We start from the raw sequence: 14,685 nt of genomic DNA, 5'->3' as shown, positions 1-14,685 counted from the left end.
ATCTACATTATGACATTCTGCTTTGACATTAAAAGAAAATACGATAATACAAAAAAATGAATAGAAGAAATGTTCTTTAAGAATACGCTTTAAGGCAAATAATCTTTATACGATTAGGAGTAACAAACATTTCATGGGAAAAATGGAGGGAAAACGTAAAAATTTTCTAAATAAATTTATGACAAAGAAAAATGAATCCGTATCCAAAACATTAATAAATTTTACTAAAGGTGAATAGAAAGCCGAAAGGCATTCCGGATGAAACGTTGCGAGTCACTTGGGACACAAGACTTGAGGCAGTAATAATATTTTTATTCTTCAGTTGTTGTACGTATAGGCTTATATTTCTTGATCATTGATTAATAACAATGTGCAAGTGGATAATAATATAAGTACGTGATAATGCTATATGTTAGTAACATTATCACGTTTTATAATACATATGTGCTTTTACATGTGTTTGTAGTAGTAAAAATAAAATTCATGAGATAATTTCAAAAAGAATAAAAATAAAAGCAAAAAAATTAGGTACTTGATTTAAGAAATAAAGTTGTTTACGTTAAAGGCAAAGACAAGACGCTACAACTTACAATGTCATAAAATTATCTTATGGTATTTCTTGTCAGCTTCTTCAGCGCCCATATTCGTGATCTTAATATCGCTATATTTATTGAAGAAATAACAAGCATTCAGCCCATAAAGTGTTAAATGTTTATGACTTCCCACTATGTTCGTAAAGTTTGACGGTGTCGTCAAAAGTTATTGTGAGAAACGTAACGAAATACATACGTGTAGATCATTATTTATTTATTTATTTATTTATATATTATTATTATTATATATACATATCACCGAAAAATAAATTGACATTGTAAAAAAGACCATGCCGGCACATATACACTATGAGGCGGCCTTATTGCTCAAGAGCAATCTCTTCCAGGCAACCTTTTTGTAAAGGAATATTTAACGTGTACATCATTCAGTCTCGTTCAAAAGTAAAAATTAATCGGTAACTATGAAACAAGCATGAAAGAATATAAATAAAATTAATATCCTTATTGTCTTGTTATAGTTCATATTATATATCATAATACTATGGAAGCAAGCCAGATAAACAATATTTTGTATTCACCCAATCAAAATATTAATTCCGTTCCTATATTCCGTTCCGTTCCTATACCTATTTCAATTGTAAAAGAACCGTGTTTTGTATATAGCTATGTGTTATGCGTATAGATTTTACCTAATAATCTCAGAAGCGTAATAAATAATATACCATTGTAACCAACGGCACCATGCAGTCTATCGGCGTGGCGCACACGATGATAAAAGCTTTTGGGCACTCGTGTGCGATGGCATCCGTATACCGTTTCACCAGCGGAGCGTTGTAACAGAATCTCGTGTCCATTGGCAGGTCTTGACTAACGTTTCCATTCTCCAACATAAGGACTATGTCCGAATTCTATGTAATGATAAAATTGTTATAAGGTTTATTTTCAAACTGAAATTCGTCCGCGTATTGTTTGAAATGCAGTTTATATTACTATTAGTGATAATTATGTCTTAATTATTATTAAATATCGTGATGAAATGTTTTAAAACATGTATATTAATTCCATAATCATTGCACAAACCAAATAACCGTTAAATATAATTGGATAAATCTGTGGAATGTTAAACGCAGAACATAGTAAAAGTATTACACTATATTCCTCCTATAATTTCTGTGGAAGTTGGAATGGTTAAAATGATTTATAGCCATCGTTCAATGAAAACATTAACGGCACCATTACGGGTCAACAGCATTGACTGTTGCCAAGGGTGTGGCGTTGCGTGACAGCCAATGAGAGGTGTTCTTAATCACCCATATATTCTTAGTTGACTACTTATCACGCTATATTTTATACTCGCCTTTAATATGGAGGATTGTACAAATTTAAGAAACTCAAGTGTTTTCTGCGAAGTGGGAAGAGTGAATATAGTTTATGGAGAGATTATTAAAACAAAATAGATATTATGTAACGAGAAAATAGACACGTTTCGCATTTAGTTACTTTGCGTTCGGTATAAAAAAAATCTTTGGAATAATTGTAAAAGAAATGGTAATGATGATGCATAGTATCTTCTAATAGTATATACTAATAGTACCAAATTAATGAACAGTAAAAATTAAATATCGCTTTTACTCTGTGTCAAGGTCCGATTTCACTGCTTATTGTATTACAAATTGAAATTAAAAGGCTTACGTCAAACAAATTTCATCACCCAGATTGTTGGTTTTAAACCAAGCTCTGGCATATTTACAATGATGTCAATAACATTTAGTGTTGAAAAATAAAAAAGGATTTTTCTGAGGGAAATTCACACTTCACAAGCCTCGCTGACAAAAAGTTACAACAAAACTGTAAAACATTTCGCGATGTGTGACAGCGATCTCATGCAATTTTAACCACGAAGTATTTTAGGAAACAATTTCCATTATGCACAACAACGATAACATTTCGAGGGGAGAGAAATTTGGCGTTCAAACGTGGCTTTCTTTGACTCTTTCTCACTAGGTTTATTATAGGTGAGATCCCGGGACCCCCTCATTAACTGCGCCGAAGTAGGCCACCGTGAGGTTTTAGCCAGTAAGAGTCTGGCATAACCTTTGGTACCTAGCCCCGAAGTAGCAAGGTATCCATGAAGGATTTCCTCAAGTTAAAAAGAAAAGAAAAATAAAGGTTTATTAGAGGTATAACGTGTGATAAAAACGTGCTGAAATTCTCCCAATTTTATTCAACATTTAGAGAAAGATACGGCAAATTTTAAATAAAATAAATATGTAATTTGCGTAAAAGGTGGCCCAAATGTCGTATTATAAAACATAATATAAAAGCATAGTTTTCGTGAGTAGATACATGTGTGGAAGTTACTCAGTATTCTGTATTGCAAGTGTCTTTTGAGAGGAAAACGATTCTTTGTCATCTATCCTTTCATACTTAATACATCACACGTGGTTTATTACATCCTTATACTTATTGCGGAGTCATTCCAACACTCATGCGCGAGACTTACCGTCACGTCAGACTTTTGTTGAGGATCCCCACTAGGTCTACAGTTCTAAGCTCTAGACCGTATCTGTCTAACTTAAGATTCAAGCACTCTTTTCGCCTAGCGGGAGTGTTAAACAGACGTGTTAAACAATAAAAACTCCCTTCATATTTTACCAGGAAATACAATTTACTGTATCAGCTAAAACCGCAAGAAGGTATAGTAGTATTGAAGTAATTTTTTATACGTGTAGAAACTAAACTTAAAGTAACATTTTAGATAGAAGTAGAATCTTCTAGTATAATTGTCACTGAATGGACTAGAAACTAGTTTGTCACGTGGAAAACTAAACAACAGCCAGACAGATTGGCGTCGGAGACGTAACCGACATCTTTTATGTAACTGCAAAATCATTTATTGTATGGTAATTTTTTAGCCTGTGGTGAAGTTTATTTTGGTAGGATTATTTTATTCTACAATAACTACAGCATGTTTTTATTTGAAAAAAAAGTGTACATTATTCGTGATCGGAAATATAGTGATTGAAATAAAATTTTATTTTATTGGTTTTTTGTTGGCTCCCGAATTTAATTATAAACTTACCTATATATAAATGTATAAAAATTCGAGAACCAATAAAAACCAGAACAGTAATAATATAGAATTATATTTCAATCACTATCATATGTAATCTCTCGATCTACTGAACCGATTTCAAAATTCTTCTACCGATAGAAATATATTTTATTTACCCGGGCGTAGCGAGGTTGAGTGGCTGATATAAATAATATGAAATTAACGAAAATTATCATAATAAAAACAATTCAATAACACTTAATTGATCTCTATAACATTCGCATTATCACTATAAAAATGCTACATTGCAAGTCAATACTTAATTAAAGAAATCAAGATACTAAGAAGGAAAGACTAATAGTAACTAACTGGCACAAAAAATGTTCAGTTCTATACAGTAAAGAAGCTAGGCAACTTTTATTGATTAGTCGGGTTGGTGACCGAACAGTCCTTGCAAACAATGTGCATGAATGAGGAATGAATTGATCGACCTCAACGATACGTACTTCTGTTTGTGAATTGTATTATTACGAGTTTTTCGAAGTAACCCTAGTCATAACTGATGTACCTTGTATTTTGTTTAACTCTGAAGTTATTAATTATTGTAATGGGTACAGTTTAATTTTACAATAATCGCTGATTCATGTAAAACAGGGCTATCTATAAGAGGCGTAAGTAAATAATCAAAAAGGTTTTATTTAGATTTGTCGCTTTACTACTTGTTTTAGTAAACTAGGTTTTTATTTTATTATATCAATAAAGTTTTTTTCCTTCGTATCACCAGCGAAACTTACGTCTTAACGTTCGACTTTAAGTTGAAAACTTGAATTATTTAATTATGCACGTTAATTGGGAGTAGTTTTAGTTGGATGTGCAAGTTTAGACCCAGTTCAGAAGTCGAGTGAGTGCACTCGGAGATATGCTAATATGAAGGTTGCATTAACTCGTGTATGTATTGGGCAATATATATATAAATATGTATTTATTCCATAGATTCTTTTTGTAAAAAGTTCAGCTTTAAATTAATACAAAGGACATAAATTTATACATAATGATTGTTTGAATGACGTCATACAATTTTCAAGTTTAACATAATCATAATTATGTTTCTATTATTGAGTTAAATCAAAAAGATACTGTAGAAAACTTAAAAGGAAAATAATATGCACAAAATAAAAAGGAAACCTGTAAACAACGTTCTAATTCATTGCAGGCGCAGCTGAAAGCTTCCACCAAACAGTTTGTGTCTATATATTTCAGGTCCTCAGCCACTTGGAAGATATTTCGATTGCATTCAAGACTTGGTTCGTTCGCTTCATATAAACGTAATCTGGAAACCGCGTGACGTGCTGTGAGATTGCTAATTTAAATATCAAATAGGTGTGAACAGGAAGGGTGGGAAAAATAATGTGAAGAATAAAGAATTGTCTATATCGTTTACTAAAAGAGAATGGCATTTAATGTTCGTAAATATTAATGAGAGTAAATTGGTTCTATTCAATGCTTTTAGAAATTAAAAACTTTTTAATGAATCTTAAACCCGATTTATTCATTATATTATTAATCCGACGTTTCGAACACTTTACAGCGAGCGTGGTCACGGGGAGACTGTCGATGCTTTTCTATTCAATGCTTTTAAATTAAAAGGAAGAATAACGTCACAGATTAAATACATTAACAGGAGCAATCCAGTACATTTCAGGCAAGAGTCAATATCCCACTGTATTAAACTTTCGAATTAGTAAGATAACTTTACATTGAGCTATTTCAAAACTCTAAAGGAACGTTTTTACGTGTATAAATTACACTAGAAGAATGTATAAATATCAAATTAATTACGCTGCTACCGTAATTCACAGAGGCTTTGCTTCATTACACATCTGTTTCGTAATAAAGGTGATAAACGAGTTAATAAATGGTTTAATAGCATAATCAATACAGCGATGTAATGGGCTGCGTAGGAGCCATTAAATCTGATACTAAAATCCCTAGTACCGTCCAGTCGGAGCCGTAAAAAACTTTATTATTCAAGTGAATGGTATACGTTATAGGAGCTTTGTTCTCTATGTTTTTGTTTCATCCAGTTTTTGATAGACTTGATGCTTTGGTTTCGATGGACAAATGTATAAGAAAAAGAGATAGCTTATGTTTGTTGATGGTTAATGTTACATTATCGATAACTTAAAAAATGTCGCCAAACATTGGGAAAAATATTAGATTTGAGACATTTGCTGGCAATTGAACGCATTATTTTTCGATTACAGTGCGAATGTAACACAGTTATGTATTATACCGACCATTTGTTTATTTATATTTGGCAGTGTATATTATTAATAAAACTTTTAGGGTGTTATAGGATTAAAAACGAAAATTTCAACGGTTTTTGCCGCGTTGGATTAGTCACCGCTTGGATTAAAATGATGAAGACTGTTAAAAAATGAAGAAAATATGTCTACGAGGGCGAACTGTTGTTATTTATGTTGTAATATCCATATATAATATGTAATTCTAGTGATCAATCATATTAATAGATTTCAAATTTAATTAAAATATAAATTCGGCATTCGTTTAAATATCATGTATCACGACTGTGTAGTACAGTTAAACTATCTTATGCAAACTTTCGATCATAAAAACATAAGTATATGTTTCTTCTATTCGACAAATACTATTATTATATTCCGACCGCAAAAGTAATAAAGCGGAGACGCAATTACTATAGAAATACTTGGACGATATCGCAGTCAGCGTTTCGGCAAATGTTTATCTTCCGTCCGTGTTTGGGAAGATGAACGTCTCCAATGGGAACCGAACGAAATATCTTCATGAGCCGTGTAATTGGTAACAGGGGATGGTGACATGTTCGGAAAACTTTCGTTATAAAAATTGCTTTGGGTGTTAGAAGCAAAACTCTGGATAATATTTCACGCAGGAGTAATGATGAAGGATTTGAAGGGAGATTTATGGATTGATGTTATTATGCTACAGGTGATATATTTATTAATAAATCAGTTAATTAGTAACGTTATATGTGGTAAGTTTGGGAATATGTGTTGAGGAACCTGTTTAAATCTTTATTGTTTTTGTATTGATTGTGTATTTGCTTGTCTTTCAGGTCGACCTTTTCTATGGTATTATTTTTGAGCCTAGAATAATACCATGTAAACATTTCATTCCCGAGGGATTTTCCTTTGATCAGGCAGGCAAAGTCGGGGGAAACACAAGTTAAAATACAGATAGATCGAATAGTTACGCGAAGTCAGAATTCATTTCTAAAAAATAAACTTACTTCTTAATGCACGGGCATTGTTTCAGCAACAAAGCTACATACTGCCCTAAGGACGTGTCTGCACCAAGCACCGATACTTGCACGCTCGGCCGAGGCGCCGGCATTGAAGGCACCGGCCTGCTCGGTGCGGGCAGGGCCTTAGGCTCAGGGGGAATGACCTCCTTGCAAACTTTCTCTTTGCATTGAACGTCACGAAATGGCGCTGCAGTTGACATTAAGCGTTTGTAAGTGTAGGAAGTTTTATTTGATGTACAAAATAGTAAGTTTCAACATTAGAAATGTTACACTGAATTCATATACTCGAGCTTGATATCTGACATTTTATGAACCTATAAATTGAACTATCGAGTAAGCATTTAACTGCATATCCGTGCGTCCAATATATTAGGAACAGTAAAGAGAATGATTAATATGTATTAAAAGAGATAAAGCAGTATTAAATTGCATCTATTTTCTGAAACCTGCAAAATATTTTCAATTCGTTTCGTCAATTTCCGTGAAATGTAAGACAATATTATGTTCCTATCGTGTACCTGTACCATTATAAAAAAGTTTTATGCAGCTTTCGCCGGAATATGAGTGCTTTTTCCTGAACAAGATTTAACCAATTTAATTTGCTACAAGAGCTGAGTTTAAACATTTTAATTGCCCATTTTCTAGCTTTGACGTTTCAAAGCACAACTAGGTCAAGTTTCGTCGGTTTCACATATACCTATACCATATTTAAATAACAACTCACTCCCAAAGTTTGTTCCACCCTCGACTATTTTTAATTTAATCTTATGTAAGATTCCCCCTTGCTTCTTTTTCCTTCTTTCGCAAGGAACGGGATCTTTTGGTATGTCGACTTCAGCACGTCTACATCCATCATCTCTTTTTTTAGCATAGCCCCTGTAAATGGATACAGTATTCACCAATAGTCTTGAGGACATTACGCCAGACCATATTCCTTTTGTGGCAAAGTTCACGGTTGATGAAAACATTTCGAGAGTTTTCAGTCGGTTAATTGTGATGTTGTAATTTTTTTTCCTTAAAAATTGCTTAAAACATTGTTGTCTGAAAATTTGAAATGGAATGATGGAAATATGATAACATGACATTGCTTTTATCCACAGAGGAACAGAAAAAGGAGTTTGTAATGTCATCGAAGAAGGGTGTATAGAAATATATTTTAGAGAGCTTGGAACGCGGTTGAACATTTTAGTCTTAGTTATAAGTTTAATTAAAAACCAAATGACAAAGCATCCATCGCTTAAATGCAAGTCGCTTGAATATAAAGATTGATCATTATCAATTGTTTTATTAATTAAAAGCATATTTAGAATTTTCCAAGAACTTTCATCAAGTATAACCCAAAAAATCAACAGTATAATAAGACCAGACTCAGGCCTTTAAGCTAAGAGCCTTCAACCTAATCGGAACTCTCAACCACCACTCGCCATAAGTAGGTATAATGAGCAAATCTTTGCTCTTATATAAACAAAGGAGAAAAAACGAAATCAAAGACAAAGTTCTCGAGTTTAATTGACTCTCGAACCCTCTCGAACAGTCCATATGATCCAATAAATCGAGATCACTATAAATGTAGGTTCTATGTTTCCACTTTATTATTAGGCTTGTTCTTGAAAAGGGGAGTGCAACGGTCTACCTTGGCACTGCGGTATTTTTAGTGTATCTATTGTTGGTTCGATAGTACTTCTAAATTTATTTGTGAGCTGTTTCAGCGAGTATTCGTAAATATTTAAAGTATTGGATATTCTTTTCTAAGCGGGTTTTTTGTACATGGTTTCTTTAATCTGAGTGCAGCTTTGAAAGGACTAAGGAATGTCCTACCGAACTCTAATTTAATTTGAATTCGAAAGCTTCAAGGGATAGAAATAGGAGATTTTCTTCCTTATTAAAATATATCAACAACCATCATCTTTTATGACTACTTTTTACTTTTACTAGGTATATATAGATTGTCTAGAGTCGCAAATTTTTTTAACTTGGCTAGAATTAACAATAAGTCACATACTACGCTGAAAACTAAATAAATTCAAGAGACCTTTTACAATTTTGTTTTGTTCCGTCAAGTCTACCATTTGATAAACTGTTTCCATTTAAAATGTTTTGGATTTGTTTACATGTCTAGACAGCTTGTTATGCAACATCGAAAACTTGTAAAACTCACGGAGATTTGTACATTTTTCATGAGTAGAGAATATATTTGGTGCACATTTTCAGTAGGTCATTTATCAAGGTGTCCGGAATCGCGTGCCGAATAATAACGCTTCATGGTCCTTGCTTAGCAGCCGTTACGTATCTAATTGATATTTTGAGCTACTTATGTTTCGGAGTATTTCAGAATTAAAGGTGAATGTACTCGTATTTAATAACCATGTTAGTATGTCTAAGATTAATGCTTAAGCTATAAATTGTATAATCAGAAAAGTAAATATTTTTTTTTGGTCGAATGAATTCAAAATGCAGCAATTGAAAATAGTAATACTATAAATAATTAATATTTTCAAATGATTCATTTTGAATTGAATGGGAGAAAGATGTTGTGTTTTTAATGCTATTATTAACCTAAAAATTGTGAACTTTAACATAAAAAATTAAGTAGTCAAAGAATGAATCTTAAGCGATTAAAAGAAAGAGGTGGTTTGTCAGTTGTTTATATATTTGTTAGCAATGAACCTCGTCAACTATAGTTGCGAATCTATTTGAAATGTTATTTATAAGTATTTGTAATTGAATGACTTTTTTATTGAATCTATCTAATACATTTGAGCTTAGAATCTTGACAGGATAAACAATGAATCTTGTTTCTTTTTCACGTATATGTAGGTATACATTTTTCTAACAATTTATATTCGTTAAACAGCCCTACCCATTGACGTTCTTATTACATACGTATATGCATGCGTTGATAGCATTTCTAAACGATTTCGCGAAATTAGATGACGTGGTACTAATACGTCACGAGCCCACGCTTCTAGGATTTACGTTAGGTAAATTTTTGTGTTGGAGTTATTTTCATGTAAAAATATGCAATGTTTTTTGGATTATTCTTAAAGTGCTTTATGATTGAATTCTTGTTAGCAGTTGAAACTTTTTTTTTAATAATAATAAATTTATTTCTTATCAAATTACAAGATTTTACTTAATTATAGACATTTACAATAAATGTGATAAGTGGCACCCGTTCTAGGCTGAGTTCAAAGAACTCGCCTGTGTGGACAGGCACCAGCTTCTATCCTTACTACAGTTACATTAGTATGCCTTTAATTAAAATACATCATAATATTTATAATTTTCTAGATATGATATAGACAAGAAGTAAAATAGATATTAATGAAATAAAACAAATAAAATAAAAACCTGAGCGTGTGTGAATGATTGTGTGGATGGGTGTGTGTATATGTGTATGTGTGGATGCTAGTGAGTGTGTGTGTTGATTGGTGTGCATCAGGAAGTGTTAGTAGTAAAATTATGAATAGTAAGATTATGTTTATAGTTTAATTTTCAACAAGTTTTCAGTGGTATCATATGAAAATTCTTGCAGCCATTTACTGACGGTTGTTTTACATTTAGTTTTATTTATATACTTTAGATTAATAATTAATATACTTAACATGAAAAAATAGATGTTATAATGTTGTGTCGAAAATTAACTTCATTTAAATATCACTGGACAGTAACATCGAATGGGTTTATTCGCTTAATTGCTCCAGTTTTATTGAGGTTAAACTTTCATCGGGGAGTTAATATTTCTGATCTGAAGACCAGTTTTACATTGTTACAGTATGTCCAATCCGTATATCCACTTGTGTAGTACTAATAGCAATTATGTACGTACGGAAAACCTTATTTATCGCGCTAATATTCCAAAGATGAAATTTGTTTGTTTGGATGTTTGTCGGTCAATCACGCAGAAACTACTGAACGGATTTTGGTGAAATTTGGTATACAGACAGGGTATACGCTGACTTGAATGATAGGATACTTTTATCCCGAGTAAATGCCCCCTAAGGATAAAACAGGAATCTTGATATCCGGTGCCAGGCCGTCTATTTAACCATATATATTTCCACATCTCTCTGTCTTATCTGTTTTTTAGAATCTTCTACATGGTTTCTAACGCAAATGTCAATTATGGATCTTGTTTTGTGCCACGCAAACACGTGTGTAAACGTTTTTACGTATTTATTTTATGTATTTAGCTTGTTAAAACTTTTTGAAATTTACACAATAATGTAAAAGATACATGCTCAAGAATTTGTGTGCCCACAGGACATCAATGAGAGATATTAAAAAAAATGTACCTATTTCTTATGGTTATAGTATATTTACAAGGTTATTCATAAGTTCTTTGTAAGTAAATAATAACATATTAAAATCTGTGATTTGTAAAACAATTTTTATTCGGGTGAAGGCTAGCAGCTAGGATAACCTTTTCTATGCTAAGCTGAAAAAAATTCTGAGTCACAGTACAACATCACGGTCAGGGCATATTGCGTGTGGCACACCCTGTGACGAAATATGATTAAATATATATTTGTGGTTTATTTCCTACGCAATTTCATATAATTAATATATGCTTTGAGATAACAATATAGGTATGTTATTTGATTAATTGTTTGATTTATTATAAAAAATCGTTTTTAAATAAATTATTTGGTTCAAGTGGCTATCATAAAAGATTATTATATTAATTTTAGATTCTAAAAAGTACTATTGAATATTTTAATAAGAGCACAAAGTTACGTAAGGCATAATATTTTGGCAAAACAAAGATTTTATTATTTCTTTTTAGTTATTGTCTTGTATACAATTGATAAATTGTAATTTATCATTGCAAATTATTTTCACATAAAATTATTGATTTTTATGTTATTTTTTTATTCTTCATTTCTTTGAGTTTGTGTGTTTAGAAAAGTATTTTGAGTTATATATAAAGTACTTACAATTTTGGTGTTGAGATGCATAAGCTCGCGCTCAGTGACTCGGCGCCTCGCGGTCTCCATTTGCTGCTGACGGTACTGATTGTACTTATACAGCAAATACATCCCGGGAAGAGCCAATACCACAAACGGGCGCATCAAACTAGACGTGGTCGGCGCGCGTTGCGGCATCTTCGCATCATTCTTCACTTCCCTTGCCGACCGTACACGCTGATCCCAATTTTATTCACCACCATTTTCGAGCACAGATAAAAAACAGCACAGATAATCACTAGTTCTATCAATGGAAGAACAATAACTATTTTAGCACGTTCGTTCGGTAGTACCTGCTACGGGGTTTTTTAATAATATTGCTTTATTAATAGACCTTAATATTTACACGGTCGCGGCGTTCATTATCACTTTTACAACCTGAAACAAAACAAAAGATATTATTTGTAGGATTTATAAGACAAAATATCAATATTGAAAAAATCTGCGTATTTTGTATAAATTATTCACGACCTTTTTTCTTTTCGTTTTTATAAGAGACATCGCTTAAAAAATTTGAATTACAAATCTTGCTTAATCTGTAGTCTACGATTGATTCGCTGTGTTAGCTGTAATTGGCTGATGAATGCAATTCTCGGCAAAAATAGACTGTAAGCATGAGAATTAGATGATTGGCGGGTTCCTGATGTTAATAGCTTTTGAAGTCAGATGAAATGTCAAGTTCTTTAGGTTTTTCTAATGTTCGTGTTCGGGTTGTTTCAAACTTTTTCCACAGATAATATATTTTAAGGTTTTAAAAAAATTTAGTGTTAGCCCAATATACTACAAAAAAATATTTTTTAAGTATGAACTCTGTCTGTCTGTCTCTTCTTAACGCTTAAACCAATGAACAGAATTTTGGTACAAGCATAGTTTGAGACCTAAAAAAGCACATAGGATAATTTTTATCCCAGAAATGACAAGGGAACGATAAATATGCGTCGAAAACCATTTGAGCTACATTTTCTTTTTTATAACACAATAAAGGATAATATGAACTGCAGACCTACACTACGGAAGCTTGTATCGTAGGCCTGCAACTCTTCCTGATATCATAAATAGCAAGTACAATTTAAATTAAAATAGCAATTGATATTATTACACACAATACATTAAAAAATTATTTTGTTTATAAAATATATGAAATATAACAATGACGACTTTTACATTTAAACTATTACATTTAGCCAACGTTCACTAGTGATTTTGCATGTAGTAATCGATCTAAAACGACGAGACATATCGAATTTAAAGGCACCATAAATCATGCACATCTTATATACAAATCTTTCAGAATCACAAGTCATTTGTTCCTACGTCGTGCTACGGTGGAAACCAGTACCAGTGGCGATGTCGATACAATCAGCTATAGGCACTTGAAAATTTATGAAAGGGATTGACTACCAGAAACGTGGAAAGGTCAAAGGTTGATAAATGTTTAGCACGATGTTTTGTGTGGCCCTGTTTGAGTTGTTTGGTTTGGGTATTAGGTTTTGGATAATAGTGTTGTGTTTGGCCAGATTGTTAATTCGCATGATTTGGTGACTTATGTTGACAAGGCAGCGCAGATTTTCGCCGCCTGGGGTCGCCTGGAATAACGGCATCACTTTTTAGGTTACGCTGTCCGTCTGTTTGTCCGACCGATCGTCACCAGGTATCAAAGTTTATGCGAGCCATTTCGATAATCTATTATTTTGTATTTTCTGAATAATACATTGGCGCTTCTTACCGCCGCCTGGGTGATCAAAACTCGAATTTTAATATTTGTATATTTGTGTAAATATGTTTTAGGAACGATTGCGAACTGTTTTGTATAAAAGAGTCGCGATCGTGATTTTTACAGTTCAATAATTTTTGTAAAACATTTACACACTTACTGATAAAACATTTTTCTCTCATTCAAAAAGGGTTCAACTTGATCGCTCTATGCGTACATGTTTTTAATAGAATTATGTTTTTTTACATAAAAATAATTCACTCCCTTGTTGTATTCAGGTTTACTCCGAAAGTTCCATTTACAATATCTTGCCTACAAGTAAAGAAAAGAAAATAAGCTTACACAAATTCGCTTCTCCATTACGCTAAAAGTACATTATGTAATCCCCTTAATCGCTTATATAGTGCACATGCTTCATACCCTACAATTAGTAAAGCGAAATGTTCTTAAAAGGTTTGAGTACTTTACTCATAAATCCTCGTTAGCATACAACCGGTTTATAGCCGAAATGAGTCGCTTGATTGCTTCGTCCGTAATCGGCTTTGCTGCCCGGGGCTGTAAGCCGTCAACTTCATTATCTTAGTAAACTGCGTGGTAAAGGGAATCTGCTTATTTACACGTACTAACTATTTTTTGGAGTGTGAGCGTGTCATATTGTCTTCCGGTAAATTATATGTTATATGTATTTATAAATGTAATTAAATGTTTATTTTTATGAACGTTATACAAAGCCGAATTGGTAGAAAATACAAAAAATAAATAAATATAAATAGCAACTTAGTTTAATATGTATCATGTGTTTTTCGTATCTATCTTCATAAGTAGCTATACTAACGTATAGATTTAAATTAAATATATAATACACATCACATCATATGTAAAAGATTCACATTTGTAGGTATTTTCCTTAAAGAATACATTTATGTGTCTTCTAAGTAGTTCGTAAGCATATTTTCGTACAGCGAGAAAATATTTCACGGCACCTATGCGGTCTGCCCATAATGTATCCAACGTATATCTCCAACCAATCAGTTAAAAGCTACCTTTGAGAGTACTCAAACGAGATCTCGATGTATAAGAATTATTAATGT

The 14,685-nt window shown here is 32.4% G+C and overlaps 1 protein-coding gene across 1 annotated transcript in view; it reads right to left on the bottom strand.

Moving 5' to 3' along the window:
• LOC119839930 (chromatin assembly factor 1 subunit A-A) overlaps positions 1-14,685 on the bottom strand; it is a 47,342-nt gene that overhangs the window by 22,691 nt on the left and 9,966 nt on the right. Inside the window, exon 2 of the mRNA XM_038366384.1 lies at positions 11,851-12,258. Within this exon, the coding sequence (XP_038222312.1) occupies positions 11,851-12,018 (168 nt within the window). The 5' untranslated portion in view covers positions 12,019-12,258. The remainder of the gene's footprint in view (positions 1-11,850; positions 12,259-14,685) is intronic.

This window comes from Zerene cesonia, chromosome 5 (assembly GCF_012273895.1).
Source record: "Zerene cesonia ecotype Mississippi chromosome 5, Zerene_cesonia_1.1, whole genome shotgun sequence".
Lineage (NCBI taxonomy): Eukaryota > Metazoa > Arthropoda > Insecta > Lepidoptera > Pieridae > Zerene > Zerene cesonia.
Note: the sequence above shows the minus strand (reverse complement) of the source record. Positions and strands in the feature narration are given on the sequence as shown.